This window comes from Tiliqua scincoides, chromosome 1 (genome assembly GCF_035046505.1).
Source record: "Tiliqua scincoides isolate rTilSci1 chromosome 1, rTilSci1.hap2, whole genome shotgun sequence".
NCBI lineage: Eukaryota > Metazoa > Chordata > Lepidosauria > Squamata > Scincidae > Tiliqua > Tiliqua scincoides.
Window position 1 is genome coordinate 81,937,629 of NC_089821.1, and position 17,022 is coordinate 81,954,650.

The 17,022-nt window shown below is 43.8% G+C and overlaps 1 protein-coding gene across 1 annotated transcript; it reads left to right on the plus strand.

Moving 5' to 3' along the window:
- The first annotated feature begins 321 nt into the window (after positions 1-321).
- On the plus strand, positions 322-16,752 carry PARP9 (poly(ADP-ribose) polymerase family member 9). Its single transcript, XM_066621459.1, is given in 10 exon segments — positions 322-345; positions 1,200-1,236; positions 2,220-3,037; positions 3,918-4,148; positions 4,249-4,464; positions 7,710-7,785; positions 9,089-9,460; positions 10,686-10,831; positions 13,142-13,316; positions 16,415-16,752. Coding segments are annotated over 10 exon segments (2,433 nt in total).
- The last annotated feature ends 270 nt before the right edge of the window (positions 16,753-17,022 follow it).

Genomic DNA, 17,022 nt, shown 5'->3' on the forward strand with positions numbered 1-17,022 from the left:
ATCACATGTATATAGGGTTCTCCTGTGCATTTCTCATGACACATGACAGTGTGCTCTCAGTATACGTGCTCTTTTTCCAACAGGAAAATCATCATGCATGAAGTGGCTTCTCAGTCATGTCCCTTTAAATGAGAAGATTCTGACCAGGGAAGTGCCTTGACAATGCTGCTGCGACTCCACAGGGGTCTCTATAGCAACTGGACAAGAGGATTCTGCAGGAGGCAGTTGTGGGACAGGCAGTTCCTCCTTCTCCTTGGCAGGTGGAGAATGGAGGCAAAAAGAAACCCCATCTAGGAGGGGAGAGCAAAGAGGAGAGACATCATGGGGAACATGTTGAAGTTGCTGGTGAGTCCTTGGAAAGAAAAGAGGATCCAGGCAGAGATTTCTGGCCAGTCTGCCAAGCATGATAACAGCTTGTGTGAAAATAACCTCCTGAAAAGGACATTTTGGGTTTGAAAAGAAAGAAACCTGGTGCCAGGGAATAAAAAAGGTTAAAAGAATAAACTCAGCCAACAAATGAACAATGAAAACAACCTCAAGTCCATTCAGCATGAAATTCCACTGTGAAATGAAATGAGAAGCCAGAGGATTCATGCGTACATCAGTCATTATGGCTAGAATATACAATATGCAGTTGTCTCTCACCAGATAGGGTTGCAGTCCTAAGCACACTTACTTGGGAGTAAGTCCCTTTGATCCCAGTGGGACTTCTGAGTGGACATGTACAGGATCATGCTCTAAGCCCGCGATTCTGTATTACGTGTTTTCTGAAAGTACGTTCCATTGAACACAGTGGGACTGATTTCTGGATAAACCTTCATAGGATTGCACTGAAGGATTCTGCACATAGGATTCTGGTTATTGGATGTTATTGACTTTGATGTTGTTTTTCCTGCTGTTGAGACTGAAATGGTAAACTCCTCAGGGCAGGGACCTGAAGTCCTTGCTTGCATTACTCTTTACAGTAGTATGTACATTGTTTCATGGTACAGAATAACACAAGCAAGGAAGTCATAGCCCTGCCTTGAAGAGATTACCATTTAAATCTCAACAGTAGGGAAAATGTCAGGAGACAGGAGAACCAAAAGTAACTGTAGGTACAAGGTTATGGAGGGCTTTGATAAAGTAGCAGTCTGTGATCATAATCCACAGATGTTAGTGGGATAATGCTTTTAAAAATGCTTATGTTACTTTCACAGGCATCCAGTTCTACAAAAACTGAAGGCAACCATGCAGGTAAAGAATTTTCTATATGACTTTTGTTGTAGATCAGTGATTATAAATAGGCCATTTTTTGCTTTTCAGGAGCAGCAGAAAGAGACTTATGGGAACATAGATCTAGCCCCTTCCTAGATTTCCACACAGCAGGTATTCTCATAGTACTGGTTCCCCTGCTCTGCCTGTCCTCTCTTGCTCACAGGTTGTATATGTCAACCAGTCTCAAACACAGGGAAAAGCTGCCACAAACAGCAAGTGACTTCCGGTCACATCCAGAAGGCCTTCTGAGGCACGGGGAGGCTTCCATTCCAGGCTCTGTCTCTCCCCAAATCTGCCAGCCAATTCTTCCCTTTTTCTAACCAAGGAGGGAGGGGGAATGAGCTACTTCACACTCTGAATCTTAGGCCTTTTGCTTCCTCGACATGCACATGTTTCCAGGTTGCCTGAGAGATGTACTTCCTTGGTCATAAGAAAAGGCACAACACAGCTTCTAATTGGGACTGCAGCGGTGCTGGGGTACAAGGGGGCTTGTAGGGAGTCCAGGTGAGGGGGTTCATATGACTTTCACCTGCTGCAGAAGGAAGAAGATTAAAGGGTTTCAGGTGCACTGCCTCTCAGGGCTGTTGGTTTTCATGGATATGAGAGTAACATTAATCTGACCCGATGCAGAAGAAGGTTGCTGCTCCCTTCCTTAGTCCCTCCTCTCATGTAGATATATGTGAGGGTCCTAATGGAAGCTCCCAGTCAAGGAGTTTCTTGGGCTGTTTAACACTTGGCACTTGTTAACTCTCTTTGGTTCGTTTCAGGCAAAGCATTGGCCAGGGCCTGTCTCTAGCCAAGCTCATTCACAACAAAAAATCCCAGCCTCACAATAATATACTGGCAAGCATCTTCTGTTCTCGTGCCATTTCCAGAAGTAAATAAAGTAGGGAAAACTTTAAAAATATGCCAGAAGAATTATATTGCACAGAACCCCTTGTTTACTTTGCTTTATTCCCTAGAAATTTGCATGTCAGAGGATGAGGAAATCCTATCAATTCCTATCAGTCACAATGTTTACGCAATTCTTAAGAGAAGAGAGAACTACCTAATTAGCCTGCTTCAGAAGAAGTTTGGCTGTATCACTGTCCTGAAGAGTACGAGGAATCCCACTAAAGTGTATAGGAAGCACCTGAAGGAAGGAGTTGAAGTTTCTGTGTGGGTGGATGATCTTACAAGACATGAAGCAGATGCTCTAGTGAATGCAGCCAATGAATACCTGCGGCATATTGGAGGCCTTGCCTTAGCTGTGCTGAAAGCTGGGGGGCCAGAAATTGACGAACAGTGCAAGCACTTCATAGTGAAGAATGGGCCACTCAGTGCTGGCCAAATTGCAGTCACTAGTGGAGGAAGACTCCCCTGTAAGCAAGTAATTCATGCAGTAGGCCCCAGATGGTCAGAAGATCAGAGGGAGGAATGTTACCTCAAACTGGAAACAGCCATTATAAATATTCTGAAATATGCTAATGCACCAGAAAACAATATCAAGTCTGTGGCCATTCCTGCACTGAGCTCGGGAATCTTCAACTTCCCACAGGACTTGTGCGCCCAGGTGATTGTGCGGACCATAAAGAATTTTATTCAGCTAGCTCCATTGTTTGGCTACCTGCAAGAAATCCACCTTGTGAACATTGAGGAGACCACAGCTGAAGTGATGAAAAAGACTTGTGAAGAGTTGTTAGGTGGTAATGATATTGTGCCTCTGAAGGGGAAATTGAATTCCATTACCATCAATGATCTCTGCCTACAGATTGAAAAAGGAGATATAGAAAAAAAGCAAGTAAGTCTCCATGTGCTTAACAGTGATGGGTCTGTACATAAGAGTGCAGACTTGGAAGTTGATGGCCAGTTTACATCACTGACTGTGGGCCCTATCCTATCCAACTTTCTAATGCTGAAGCAGCTGCGCCAAAGGCCTTGTGAAGTAGAGGGGCAGTTCTCCTCAAGGGACAGTTCTTCTCAATGAAGCAGCCTCATTGTGGCTGCCTCAGCACTGGAAAGTTGGGATAGGATTGAGCCCTTTAGTTACAAATGGGGCCTCTGATTACTTTTCCCATGATTTGGAATTTTTAGTACTGCACGAGCACACTTGCTCCAGGGATACTTCTTCTCCACTGCACTACTCTATGTATTTAATTGTGTTTGTTTATAGATGTTCTCTCTTGAGCAAGAGCAAAGTTTACCTTTTCCCCGGAACATGACTGAAAGTTGAATTCCTTTAAAAAATTTTAGATCTAGGGTGGGCAAACTTTCAACTTTAGGGATCCTGGACCTTTAACAATTGGGTAGGAGAGAGAATTTCAGCTTCTGTGAGATGACAAGCTACACCTGCTGAAATTCCCTCTTCTATACAATTGTTAAAGGTCCAGCATCCCTAAAGTTGAAAGTTTGCCCACCCCTGTTTTAGATTAATGTGTGGTATTACAAGAATACTTGCAGTTGATTAGAAAAAAATAACCAAACCCTTGACATTCCTCTATAACCCTTTTGCATTACACTATATAATTTCTGATCTTGTGTCCTTTGGGTATTATGGGTGAGGGTTCTGGGTGAAGATACTCTAAGTATATCAGGATGTTTTTTGAATGCAGTATATAGAAACAAAAACTTTCATGTTCTGGAAGTTAAATGGATTCAGATTTTACCTTATTATCTTCTAGACGGCCATTATTATTAACTCTGTGATTATGCAAGATGATCTCTCACAAGGAACAATTTCAAGAGCAATTCTGGAAAAAGCAGGGCCACCTATGCAGAAGCAATTTCTCTCTGAGGTGCAGAAACATGAATCAGATGGCGTCAAACTCATATGCACAAAAGGATACAATATTGACTGTGAGTTTGTGTTCCATGTGGTATGGCCACCACTCAATGAACGGAATGCACAGCAGGTAATGTCCTTTTCTGTTAGATTTTCATATTACAGTAGTTTTTCATTTTTTGAGTGTAGGAACTTCGCCCCAGCCTATAACATTCTGTTTCCTCTAACAGGCTCTTAAAACAGCCATTTCAAAAAGTCTTTTCAAGACTCGGGAGCAGTTTCCATCCATTTCTTTTCCTCCACTTGGAACTGAAGATTTACATTTGCCAAAGGATGAAGTGGCAGATATTGTCATAGATGAAATAATACACTTTGCAGAGGAGTGTCCTGGAAAAAAGCTAGATGTACACATTGTGATTCCTCCAGACAACAATGACGTTTATGAGGTGAGATGTTTAATGTTAGTTGCCAATAGGATGAGTAGGTGCCTAGCTATTTTTTGTATGCATTTACCCCATCATTTATCACTCACTGTCTTGCAGCAAAACCACCTCCAACCTGTCCATAAAATAGAGAAGCTGCTGACTGGGGAGTTGTCACTATTGCCCATCAGAAGTTCTCCTTTGCTGTAGATAACACTTTCTTGGTGTGGGATCATTACATTTTTATAGTAATATTGTTTGATGAAACCCTGACTGCAGATATGAAATGTTGTAGCATTGCATAAAAAGTCTTGCTTCCTGCAGTGGAAAAGGACAACGGTTTCAAAAGTACAGACATGCCCGGACATCCATGGGAGTTCCATTCTGGAACCCATCACAGTTAATTGAAACCATGGATACCAAGGAATGCCTCCCCCCCTCTGGAGGCAAGGGGAGGTCTTTTCCAGAGGTTCCTCTGAGCCCAGCAGAGGCTGAAGTTGACCAACCTTTAAAATAATACAACTTCTGGTTTTTCTGTGAAACTGGAAGTGACATCTTTAATGCCTTATAAGGGCTTATGCCTAGGTCAAAAGCCTCCCTCTACAACAAAATTAAATTTAATTAGTATTGGCAACCTTCAGTCTCGAAAGACTATGGTATTGCGCTCTGAAAGGTGGTTCTGGCACAGCGTCTAGTGTGGCTGAAAAGGCCAATCTGGGAGTGACAATCCCTTCCACACCAGGAGCAAGTGCAGTCTGTCCCTGGTCTGTCTCCCTGGCTATGGGCCTTCCTTCTTTGCCTCTTTGCCTCAGACTGTTGGCAAAATGTCTATTCAAACTAGGAAAGGCCATGCTGCACAGCCTGCCTCCAAGCGGGCCGCTCAGAGGCCAGGGTTTCCCACTTGTTGAGGTCCATCCCTAAGGCCTTCAGATCCCTCTTGCAGATGTCCTTGTATCGCAGCTGTGGTCTACCTGTAGGGCGCTTTCCTTGCACGAGTTCTCCATAGAGGAGATCCTTTGGGATCCGGCCATCATCCATTCTCACAACATGACCGAGCCAATGCAGGCGAGAGAAATTTAATTAACTAACTAAATAAAAACATGTGCCCCTTATTGGTTAGAGACAATGTATCAGGGTGAAGAGGGATGGTTATTCTCTCCCTGCTAAATAGAAGAGGAGCACAACCTGAAAAAGTGCTTCCTTACCCAATTAGCAGGGCTAACTGTATTATGATACATGGAAATTAGAGCTGATTCATATTAACACCTTATTGGCTCCATGCTGTATCATAACAACATTGGATTGGCTCTCAGAATAATTGGTTTCTGAGATGCAAAGGTGATTGCATCTTGTGCCCCTCTGGGCTGGTTTTGTGTTAAAGAAATCCACTTTTTGTTCCATAAGGCAGTTGTGTTTTCATTTTATTTATTTATTTACTTACTTACTTCATTTATACTCCTCCTTTCTCCCCAAAGAGATCCAAGGTGGCTTACAGCAATAATTAAAAAGAACATTTTCTGGTTAATTGGCCATAATATTTCATAGTATACACTTATACAGTTTGTTTCACTGCATTCTGCTTTAAATTATCTTTCCAAAGATATATCACATGATGGTATTATTTGTACATACAAAGGTTTTCATAATTTTGGATACTAGTATCAAGCTCAGCTTGTTGCCCACCTAAAGCTTGTTGCCCAGTGCAGTGGCTACCCCCTACACCTCCTTAGCTATGCCACTGGTTTTTGGAGCCTGATGCAACATCCTCTAGTCCTCCAAAGGGCCTTTGGCTTCCAGAGGGCCTTTAAACATCACTTCTGGTTTTCATCAGAAAACCTCCGGGGGGTCCTCAGAAGGCTTTCAGAGGGCTAGAGGACATAGCACGAGACTTTCCGAGCCCTCAGAAGGCTTCCTGAGGGAGGTGGCGGTGTGGGGGGCAAGGAAGATGGTGCTGCCCTCACAGGTGTGGCACCCCAGGGCATTTTCCCCCAATCTGCCAGGATTGCTAGTGCTTAATATTACTAATATGTATATTCCTCCTTTCTTCAGTCATGTAGCTCAAGTCTGAGCTCAAGCTCAGCATACACAGAATCTGTAAATGGTCACCCTCCAGGCATTGGCCAGCACCAGTTCTGCTTAGCTTCAGCAAAGGTGGTTGCATCTTGTGCCCCTCTGCAGGGCTGATAGCTTAAGGTAGTGGTTCTTAAACTTAAGGAGAGTTTGAGAGCCACTAAGTCTTTGCCTCAGAAGGCAGGGGGGCAGGGGGAAGGCAGAGACGTGATGCCCAGCATCGTGCTTCTGATTGGGGCGCAGGGGCACACTGCCACTCACTGCCACCTGCAGGAGCCTCCCGGGGGTTGGGGGAGCCCGGCACCAGCCTCAGCAGGGCTCCCCACGCAGCGCAGAGCCCTCCAGAAGGCGATCGTGACCACTTCCTGTTTCTCGATTGCAAAACTGGAAGTGGTCGCGATCACCTTCTGGAGGGCTCTGTGCTGCGTGGGGAGCCCTGCTGATGCTGGTGCCAGGCTCCCCCGACCCTTGGAGGGCTCCTGTAGGTGAAGGTGAGTGGCAGCATGCCCCTGTGCCCTGATCAGAGGCATGATGCTGGGCATCGTGTCTCTGCCTTCCCCCCCCCGCCCCTTAAAGGAAAAGAGCCCAGGGCTCTCAGGCTGGGGCGTTGCAAGGCCCTAGTTTGAAAACCACTGGCCTAAGGAGATGCTCTTGGGCACATGACATTTGTGGCGTGGGCCTCAGATCCATGTGCATGCATGTATGTGTGTGCCTGGCTTTCTTAGGCAGGAGATGGAAGAACTCTCTTCCACTGCAGTTCCCCCATCCACCAATAAACATTCCAAAGCTTACCAGGCAATGAGGATGGGAGCAGCCGGTGCAATGGGCTGCCTTTCTTGGCAGCATTGTAATTCTCAGATGCCCCAGCTCCAGATATTGCATTGGTATCTTTGGTCCATTCTAGGAATTTTAAAATGGTAGTAGCCCCATGGACTGCTGTAGCTGCTGCTTCTCTCCCCGTTCCCCATTAACCATGAAATGCTTACTGAGCAGTGGGGGGAGCAGTGGCCCCAGCAGACAGGTCAAATGTGGGTCCCATCAATGGCATATGTTGGTAAAGACTGCCCAGCCGGTCCTGACAATTGAGGCCAGCCCGGATATTCAGACCATGTCCTGGGACCATGCATTTATCACAATGTTCTTGCACGAATATTGCCAAGGGTCCAGGTCAGTGATTATTTACGGCATTCTTTTTAAAGGCTTTCCACATCAAGCTTATCTCAGTCAAAAATAATTTGGAAGAAAGGATGGACTGCAGCAATATGGATGCTATGGGTAAGAAATATGGGGTTAGTAAAATTGATCGATATTCTGTTAAATATTTGAGCAAAGCTGGATTATATGTCAGCACTATATAGCAATAAAGTTTCAGATGCGCTTAGATTTGTCAAACCATGACAATGTAAAGCCAGGGGGTTAAGAAATAAAGGTAAATATGTGAAGTATTTAGCTTTTTTGGAGGGTCTTGAAAGAAGACTGGGAATGAAAAAGAGTCCAGAAGAAGAGCCCAGAATTAGTAGCATTAGCAGATACATCTTGCTCCACCCTCTAAATGGCAAAATGCTAACAGTATAGTACACAAAAAATTACAGGCATGCTCTGGTATCTATGAGGGTTCTAGAAACTACAGATACCAGGGAACACCTGCCCTCCAGAAGTGAGGGGAGCTCTGCTCTCCTCCAGACGGTCTTCTGAGCCCAGTAGAGGCCACAGGCATCCACTCAGAGGGCTTCCCTGACCCTCCTAATGCCTTTTAAAGGCATTAAAAATATCACTTCCGACTTTCAGTAGAAAACCAGAAGTAGCATTTTATACTTGGAGTAGCATGTACCCACCAAAAGACTTACTCTCCTTGTATGTCTGATCTCCTTTTAAAACCATCTCAGCCAGTGGCCTTCGCCATCTCTTGTGGCAACAAATTCCATAAATCAACTATGGGCTGGTCCAAACAACAGTCTTATTGTTTGAATGCCCCCACGCAATAAATGATGTATGCATTTCTGATGCATGCACACCCTAGCCCTCTTCTCTCTCCTGGGAGAGTCTGAGCCATTTTCTTTAATTGTGTCAGGAAGAGTGGTGATTCATTTGAACCACCCTGATGAACCCCCTTCAGAAATAGGGTTACATGTGTTTTAGCAGTACACGCAGAGGAAAGGTTTGGACAAACCATTCCCTCACATGATGAAAGAAAATGGCCCAAAGTCCCCTGACTGCAAGGGAACGGGCCAAAATATGAGCATATGGAACCAGATGGGCTTTTAAAGTGTCATTCAAAGCCACCCAACGTTTCAGCCATTACAGGGGAGACACATCAAACCAAACCTTTATATCCTCTGCAGAACTTTTCAGTGGATCCCATTCACAAATTCATGTGTGAGTAATCATGTTGAGAAATCATAACCTTTTGGCCTGATGGAGACAAAGATGGATAGTTTTACAACACCACTATATATTACAGGCATATTTCTGCATCACCATTAGACGTTAGTAATGTTTCCTCATGGGAAAAATGATAGGCCTGCCCAGTGTTCATCCAGTCATGTTACACATACCAATTGTATTTTTTTTTTTTTAGAGCTACAGACTGAGATACAAGCTAGTGCATGTGGTGGAAAAATTGGACCCTTTGTGGAACTCATTGGATGCAGCCGTGAAAGTCTGGAGGAAGCAAGAGTGTGGCTCAAAAACATCATACAAGTCGAGCAAACTCATCAGATTATTATAAAAAATTATGACATTCTCAACCTGGGTAACAATCACCCCGTGGAACTGTCACATCTGCAGCAGCATTTTGGCATTACCATATCAGAGAGTTTAACTAGAGAGGGGACAACATTAGAGATTGAAGGATCCCCCCAAGATGTAATCGATGCCACGTTTGCTATCGAATTCATGCTACAGACTACAGACAAGGGAGAATTACTGAAGACAGATGGTATGTGGAGTTGTATAAATGCAGTGCATTTATAACATAGATGGGCACACCTAATATCAGAGAATCTGAATGGGAAGAATTTGGTTTATTGACAGCACAATCCTATTCTGCTGGCATAGCTGCCACTGTGCTGGCCTAGGGTATTGCAAATGTAAAGCGTTTTGTGGCACCCTGGGAGTAAGCCACGTTGGCAGGAAGGCTTGTGCTGTCCCACTGGTGTGCATTCCAGAGCAATGCCTAACAGATCAGTAAGAGCTGCTTGCTTAGCTTTTTCGGGGGGCGGGGGGGCTGAACTGGGGCCATGTGATCCCGCTGTGCCAGTACTGGATAGAAGGATTGGGCTACCCAACTCTTAGCTTTGATTACTAGCCTTTATGAAGAAGAGATTGAAAAACATACAGGCAGTCACATCTGAAGACTGAGAAAGCAAAAGGTGCTTGTTCAAGATTTCAGGAGGCCATAGTTTAGAGCAGTGATTTTCAACCTTTTTCATCTCATAGCATACTAAGAAGGCGCTAAAATTGTCAAGGTACACCATCTGCTTTTTGACAATTGACAAGGCATATTGTAATGCTCGTGGGGCATCTCTCAATGGCCCTTCTAATTAATGATCCTCCTCCAAACTTCCACAGCACACTTGCGGCTCATTCCTGGAACAGCAATGTGCTGTGGTGCACTGGTTGAAAATTGCTGGTTTAGAACTTCTTTTCCCTATGTAGTTCTCTGTCCTTCTCTATGGGTCCTTGAGTGCTTGATTTACTGTGTCAGTCCTTATCAAACGCTAGAAGGACAGGACACAAACAATTATGTATTGTAGACATTTTCATGTCACCTTTCAGTTTAATTGAAGGACTGAGGATGGCTTATATTGGAAACCACTCAGGATGGCTTACAACAGTCATCAAAACAATATCAAGTAAAAATAACACACACACACCCAAAGTATACTATGCAGCAGAGCAGTTAAACCCAAATAAAGTGATGGGAACTTAAGACTAAAAGTATGATAAACATTTCCTGCAAATATTAACTCCAAAGAAAAATGCCTTTGAGCCCTGAAGCATCCTTTATCAAAGACTTCACTTACTGTTTGTTTGAGAGAGTAATTATTTTCCATTTTATTAAGCAAACAGAATGAAATGGCACATTCTTCATTAGGTTTACTTCTATTTTCTAAACTGAAAGTGTTATACTATTAAGTTATACTGCTAATAAGCATATCATTGCCTGCATTCAGGACTTTTGGGCAACTATCCTCATCCAGAACGTCATACAGAGACAGTGAGTAAACTCTGTTACCAGGTCACTCCGATAGAGTCATATCTTCAAGAATTCAAAGACAAAGAAAAACAGCTTGAAAAAGCTGGTCTCCGGGTTCTTAAGGTAAAGAGATGATCAGTGGCAAAATTATGCCAAAAAATGATGTGACACTTCACACGTCTGCAGGATCCATAGAGCTTTAGAAGCCCGCAGTGGGAGGGCTGTGGCAATGGCATCACTAAGAGGGATGGGGGGGGGGGGGTCATTTGTCCCAGGTACCACCCTTTGGAGGGGCCAAGGGGATGCCTTTCAGAGGCCTTCTGAGGCTCAGGGGAGAATGCGCCCAGCTTACCTGGGCCTCAGAAAGCATCAGAAAGTCTGCCAGAGGCCTTAGAAAGGCACTTCTGGTTTTTGGCGAAAACCAGAAGTGTCTTTGTAAGGTCTCCAGCAGGCCTCCTGAAGCCTTCCAAGGCCCGGTGGGGGGGGGGGGGGAATGTGTAGCCTCCCTGTGCCTCAGACCACCTACCGGATGCGGGGGGTGTGTGTGTCAATGGCAAGAGAAGTGTGGACCCACCTTTTCCTTCTGGGTTTCCCTATCACAGGTGTGCCAGCCTCAGGCCAGTGCTCCTTTCCCTCCCCTCTCTGCAATCAAGAACTCTTCACTCCCTTTCCTTGCTGGTTCTTCAGTCACCTTCCCCCAGACTGTCTCTCTTTTTCTCAATCTCAGACCTTCTTATGCTTCCCTTTTCCAAAGCTCTCCAGCATTGCCTCTCTCCTCTTTTCCAGGTGATAACATGGCCTGCTGAGAAATGTAGCCCTGCACATCATTAACTAATTTCTGCCCTTGAGCTTCTCCTTCTCTGTTGTCTGTCTGTCTTGCACAAACTGTTGTCCTCCTTTGTTCAGGCCATAAGTTTTAGAGCATTTTTTTAAACCCTGGCAAGGGGTTCTCTGCACACACTCCTTGCAGAGGACATTTGAAAGTAGGCAGGGGGGGCTTCCTCCAGTCCCCTTCTGATTTTTTTGTCTTGGGGCTGCAGAGTAAGGATTTGCCCCATTAGTCTACACAGGACAGGAACTTAAGGAAGACGTTGGGCTGGAGGGGATTGGAGCACAAGGACACTGCAGATGGTGGTGGGGTCCCAAGTCTCAAAGGTGGGGCAACACCTGCATGTGTGTGTTTGAGAGAGTATGGGAAAGGGGGATGACTGCAACTTGCTCATATGTGGAAAAAATTACAGAGAGTGGGAAAGAAGCAGGTGTTGGAGTGAAAGAGAGGTGTGCTAGCCAGAACTGTTTTCATGGTTTTTTTATATGGGGGGTTGGGGATGTTAAAATATTTTTTGCCCCTGAGTACCAGATGCCTTAGCTATGCCACTGAGCTGTGGTAAAATCAGTCTGATCTTTAGAAAGCTAATGGAATTTTTTTTTAATCTGTTGAATCAAAATGGCAAACTACAGTAGCCACTAATTGGCTGTGAATAAAGGAGGATTGTGACCCTCCTTTAAGTGTAGCTGTCCTTGGTTTGAAAGCTGGAAGTAGAATACTAACACTGTCCCAGCACAATCCGAAGTCTGGGCTCTGCTGGTGCCAGTTGCTGCATGGGCGTGAGCTGCCGTAAAAGTGCAATAAAACACTAAACGACAACTTGTGAGCAAGCAGCGCCAGTAGGATGACCTGTGCTGGCCTTTCTGTAACCTGAAAACTGATGGACCTGAGAAGAAGTCAGAGATGATCCCTTGTACTATATGCCATTCAATGAGTGTAAAACTGGGTCTAACCCAATGTGTGAATGTACAGTAACTTCACAATTCAATTGGGCTTTTGGTGTTTAAAACATCTCATATCCTGTGCCACTTATAGTACTTTGGACTAGAATTCTGTGTATACTTCCCAGTAAGTATGCACTCTTGAATGCAAGACTTACTTCTCAGTAAACATGCATAGCCTTGTACAATTATTCGCAGAGCTGAGGCAAGCAGATGTAAAGCCTTCATGGACATGAGCTTGATCTTGTGTAGGATATTAGTCATTCCCAGTTTTGATAGGATATCAGTCAACGTCCTTTCCATATTGGAGCTGAAGTAAATGCAAGGTTCTAGGTTCTACTAATCACTACTTCCGTTGCATTGTCAGATGTCTATCACAACTCACAGGTGGTGAATGCTTTAGGGCACAATCAGGTCTACTCAAGTAAGTCCTATTTTGTTCAGTGGGGCTTACTCTCAGGAAAGTGTGGTTCGGATTGCAACCATAATTGTATATGTCTGTCCATGCAGAGAATATAACTGAAATTGCTGTTATTTTTCCCTCCTGGTATTGCCAAGTTGGGGAAAAAAAATCAAATCTACAAATTAGACTAAAAATGTACTCAGACCAGGCTATAGTGTAAATACTACTGAATGTTACTTTATTGTCCATTTTTATTGTAGATCGAGAAAATAAACAATCCTGTTTTAGAATCTGCCTTCCAAAGGATTAAAAGGAAAATAGAAGGAAAAAATACTGGAATGCCAGTATGCCATAGGCTATACCATTGTGTTCCAGCTCAGTATTGTAGTCTGGTGTGCAAAAATGGATTTCAGAAAACCTACTCCTCTTCACAAGGTAACTCACACACACCTCCCCAGTGATATTGTTGAAATCCTACAGGAAATAAATGGATTTTCATGCAACTTTAATACTATATGATGAATACATTGTAGATATCTATGCCGTATGGGGGGGTAGCAAGGGAAGAAAGAAATATTTGAAAACCACAAGGGGGAGGTTCAGCTCTTCTTGCTGTTCCTGGGTATTCCCCACTCCCCACACTGTTGCCAGTAACTCTCTGACTCTCAGCAGTGGTTCTCTGGGAATAGGCTTAGGATTTCATTTGGGAGGAAGGAGCAGAGAAGATGCCATGAGCTAGAGCTAGTCTCAGTGTATCCCAAGGTGTAGCTAAATAAAATGTGCAGTTCAGTAGTACTTAATATCTGGTTATTACACTATGTAACACAAATATTGTTTGTGTTGAATTTTTAATGTTTCTTATGCAGTTCAGAGGTGCTGATTTGAAAGCTGATCTTTGCTTTTTGTATCATCAAAACTTTTAAAGTTATCTTAAATTTCGTGTTTTTATTTATTCTACTGCCTAATTCAATGGTCTTCAACCTTTTTCATGCCATGACGCTAAAAAATAAAGTATGAAACTGGGGACCTGTCGCAAACTTAGGGGGGTTTGGGGTGCTCAGAGTTCTTGGTTCTCGAACCCTAAAGCCCTCAATGCCTCTCTGCTTAGTAGTACTGCCACCACCCTGTATGTGCCAGTGTCTCAGTCCAGGGACACTGAGACTTAAGGTTTAATTCTATCCCTTGCAGGCACTGAGTGCTTTCTCCAATTAAAGCTTCAGTCCTCAAGTTACTAGACCTCAATGAGTACTTGGTAGCTTGCTGAATGGCTAGGCAGGATTCTGAACCTTTGTCCCCAACAGACAATGAAACAACTTAGTAAAAGAGATTTTAGTTTATTAAGTGCATAAGGTTACCTAAGGCAGCAAATGCTAGAGGCATAAACATCTAGGAAACATATCAGCAATAAAATAATAAAGCTAGCTGGCTATCTCTATTAATCCCTATCTCTCACCTGGGTCAGTTACTCTTGTAGATCTTTTAGCCTCAAGACTACCTGTGAGGCCAGGTGCCCATCGTAGACAATGGAGCTCGCAGCGGGCAGGAAGTTGCACCCAAGAACTCTGTTCAAGAAGGACCACGCACACCCCTTGGGGCACTCATTATTATACTTCTTATGCTAATAGTGCTGAGGTGACTTCATACTTATTTAGACTGTCCAATCAGAAACTTTTGAGGACAGAACCTTCTTAAAGTTGGCCTCTTGCTAGCCCTCCTAGTTCTTACCCCTCCCCACTGGAGATCCATAGCTGCATTCCATTCTGCTTGATCAGACGCCTCTCTGTCTACTAAGGTGTTAAACATTCCAAGGGGTTGTAATTCTTGTTTATTTACTCACATTCTTGCAGCTGGGAACTGCTAGCCACTTCTACTGACTTAGTTTGGTTCAGGCTCCACATACTAACCTAGGCCTAATATGTACATATTCATGACAGGACCCACTGCTGATCCTGCACCTCTCCTACGACCCAATCAGCCCACCCCCAATTTCATCCTACTTCTTGTGTATTCACAACAACCCTGTGAGGTAGCAGCCCCGGCAAGGCCAGCCTTCAGAGCTGCAGAACAAGACAGCGATAAAACTGTGCAGGGTTATATAAATAACTCAGTTTTGATAAGGTAGTACCATGATTGGATTGGATCCAAGCCTTCTCTTGCATAGGCTTTGAAAGGTTGCCGTGACCCCCCCCCCCAAATGAGGTTTCACAGTCCCATTAGGGTCACGACACACAGGTTGAAAAACACTGGCCTAATGCATTGTAACACACGTTGTATTATACAATTGCATAGCATGAATTGTGACTAAACTATTGATGCTTTGCCAAAAATAATGGCATTTTTGAAATCTTTGCATCAAAATTAATAAACATCAAAATATTCAGATAAACATGGAATTGCTCAAATTTTGTTACACAGTGTTATCATTATGCTTTCCCCTAGGAAAATGATTTGACTTTTCACTCATGTAAATCCCAAACAAAGCTGAGAAGAACTGGAGTTTAGGATTAGGGTCAGGATCCCCATGACTGGCATATTTCTGTTATGGTTATAATTAGAGGTTTTTGTTGATAATGACATAAAAATACCACATTCTGTTTAAGATATTTTCCAGAAATTAAGATAGATTACTCTTCCACTTAAAAAGAATGCTGTGGCTGCATCTGCTGACACTATCACCTAGCTAGTACACTTTTAAGAGTGCGATCCTAAGCCCCTGTTTGGCCAGGGCAAGTCCCTTGCACTGGCCAAAGTGTCACAAAAGTGCTGTAAAGCACTTTCATGCCATTCTGAGGGGAGATAGGCTGTTGCACAAATGTGCCCTGACCTCCCTGCACCAACATGAGCCCCAGGAAGAGGTGAGTTCATGCCTGTTGAGCTTTGCTGGCGCAGAGGTCTGGGGGGGGCATGGGAAGGGTGGGGAGGAGGCGGGAGGGAGGTGTTTTGGGATGGGGGAGGGCACGCAGACGGGGAGGCCAGGACCTGGTGGTTATGCCAGATTCTGACCCTGTTCCCAGGTGGCCCAAGGCAATCCTTGGCTGCTCAGATTTGTGCCACCTCTTTAGGTGGTGCAGATCGGAGTAGACCCATTGGAGTTGCTGTGGCTCTCCCCAGGTTAAGGGGAAAAGTTTCTTCTTTCCTCAGGCCGAGTCTTAGACAGCCCCAAACTTGTGCTGGATACAGCGCAGGCCCACGGACCTGCCTGTTCAGTTAGAATTGTGTTGTAAAGTGTTTAAAATTAATAAAAATGAGAACTTGGAATAAAAACACTTAACACTGCTTTCCACCTTTTCAAATTACAAAATCTGCAAAAAAAAAAATTCAAACACCTCTAATTATAATAATTAAGACTGGAAAAAACACTGGGTCCTAGCTTGCCTCTCAAGCCTGTTCTGGTGTTACTAGATTGAATCAAGCTGGGATTTGTTTGGGAAGAAGACCAAAGATTAGGTAGAAGTGTTGCCATCTCTTGTCTTTTGCACTAAGAATACAAGAATATGACTCTATTAAACAGGTTCTTTTGTTGTGTCTTCCAGACCAGAAGTATGGAGCTGGCATCTACTTTAACAAGAATCCCAGGAACCTTGTAACAAATATCAGGGAAAAATGTGAAATGGATCACCTGATCTGTATCTTTGAGGCAGAGGTTGTAACAGGCTCATATACGAGGGGGAATCAAAACTATGTAGCACCACCATTAATTAATGCTAGCAGCATGAAACTTTATGATAGTGTAGTTGATGATATTCACAATCCAGAAATCTTTGTCATTTTTAATAGGGAACAAACTCTCCCACTGTACTTGTTAACTTGTTCACTGCTTTGGAACCCAGAGCAGACCACCAGTTTGGAATCATCAGCTCAGAATCTATGAAATCCTGAAGTTCATCTGCCACCACATTGTGTTAGGTTTAGGTTACTTTGTAGATAGACGGCAGTTCTCCAATGAAATGAAAATCTTGCTGTATGCCAATCTTGAAATATCTTCCTTGTTTAGTAAGTAGTTTCAGCCATGGAAGTTAAAAACTGTGCTATAAGTTTATTTAAAACAGAGCTGCTGCATTTACAGTAACTGCCCTTATTAAAATACCAACCTGAAACCATCGGCACAAGTTTGTTTTTATTTTTCCTATACAAAAGATAA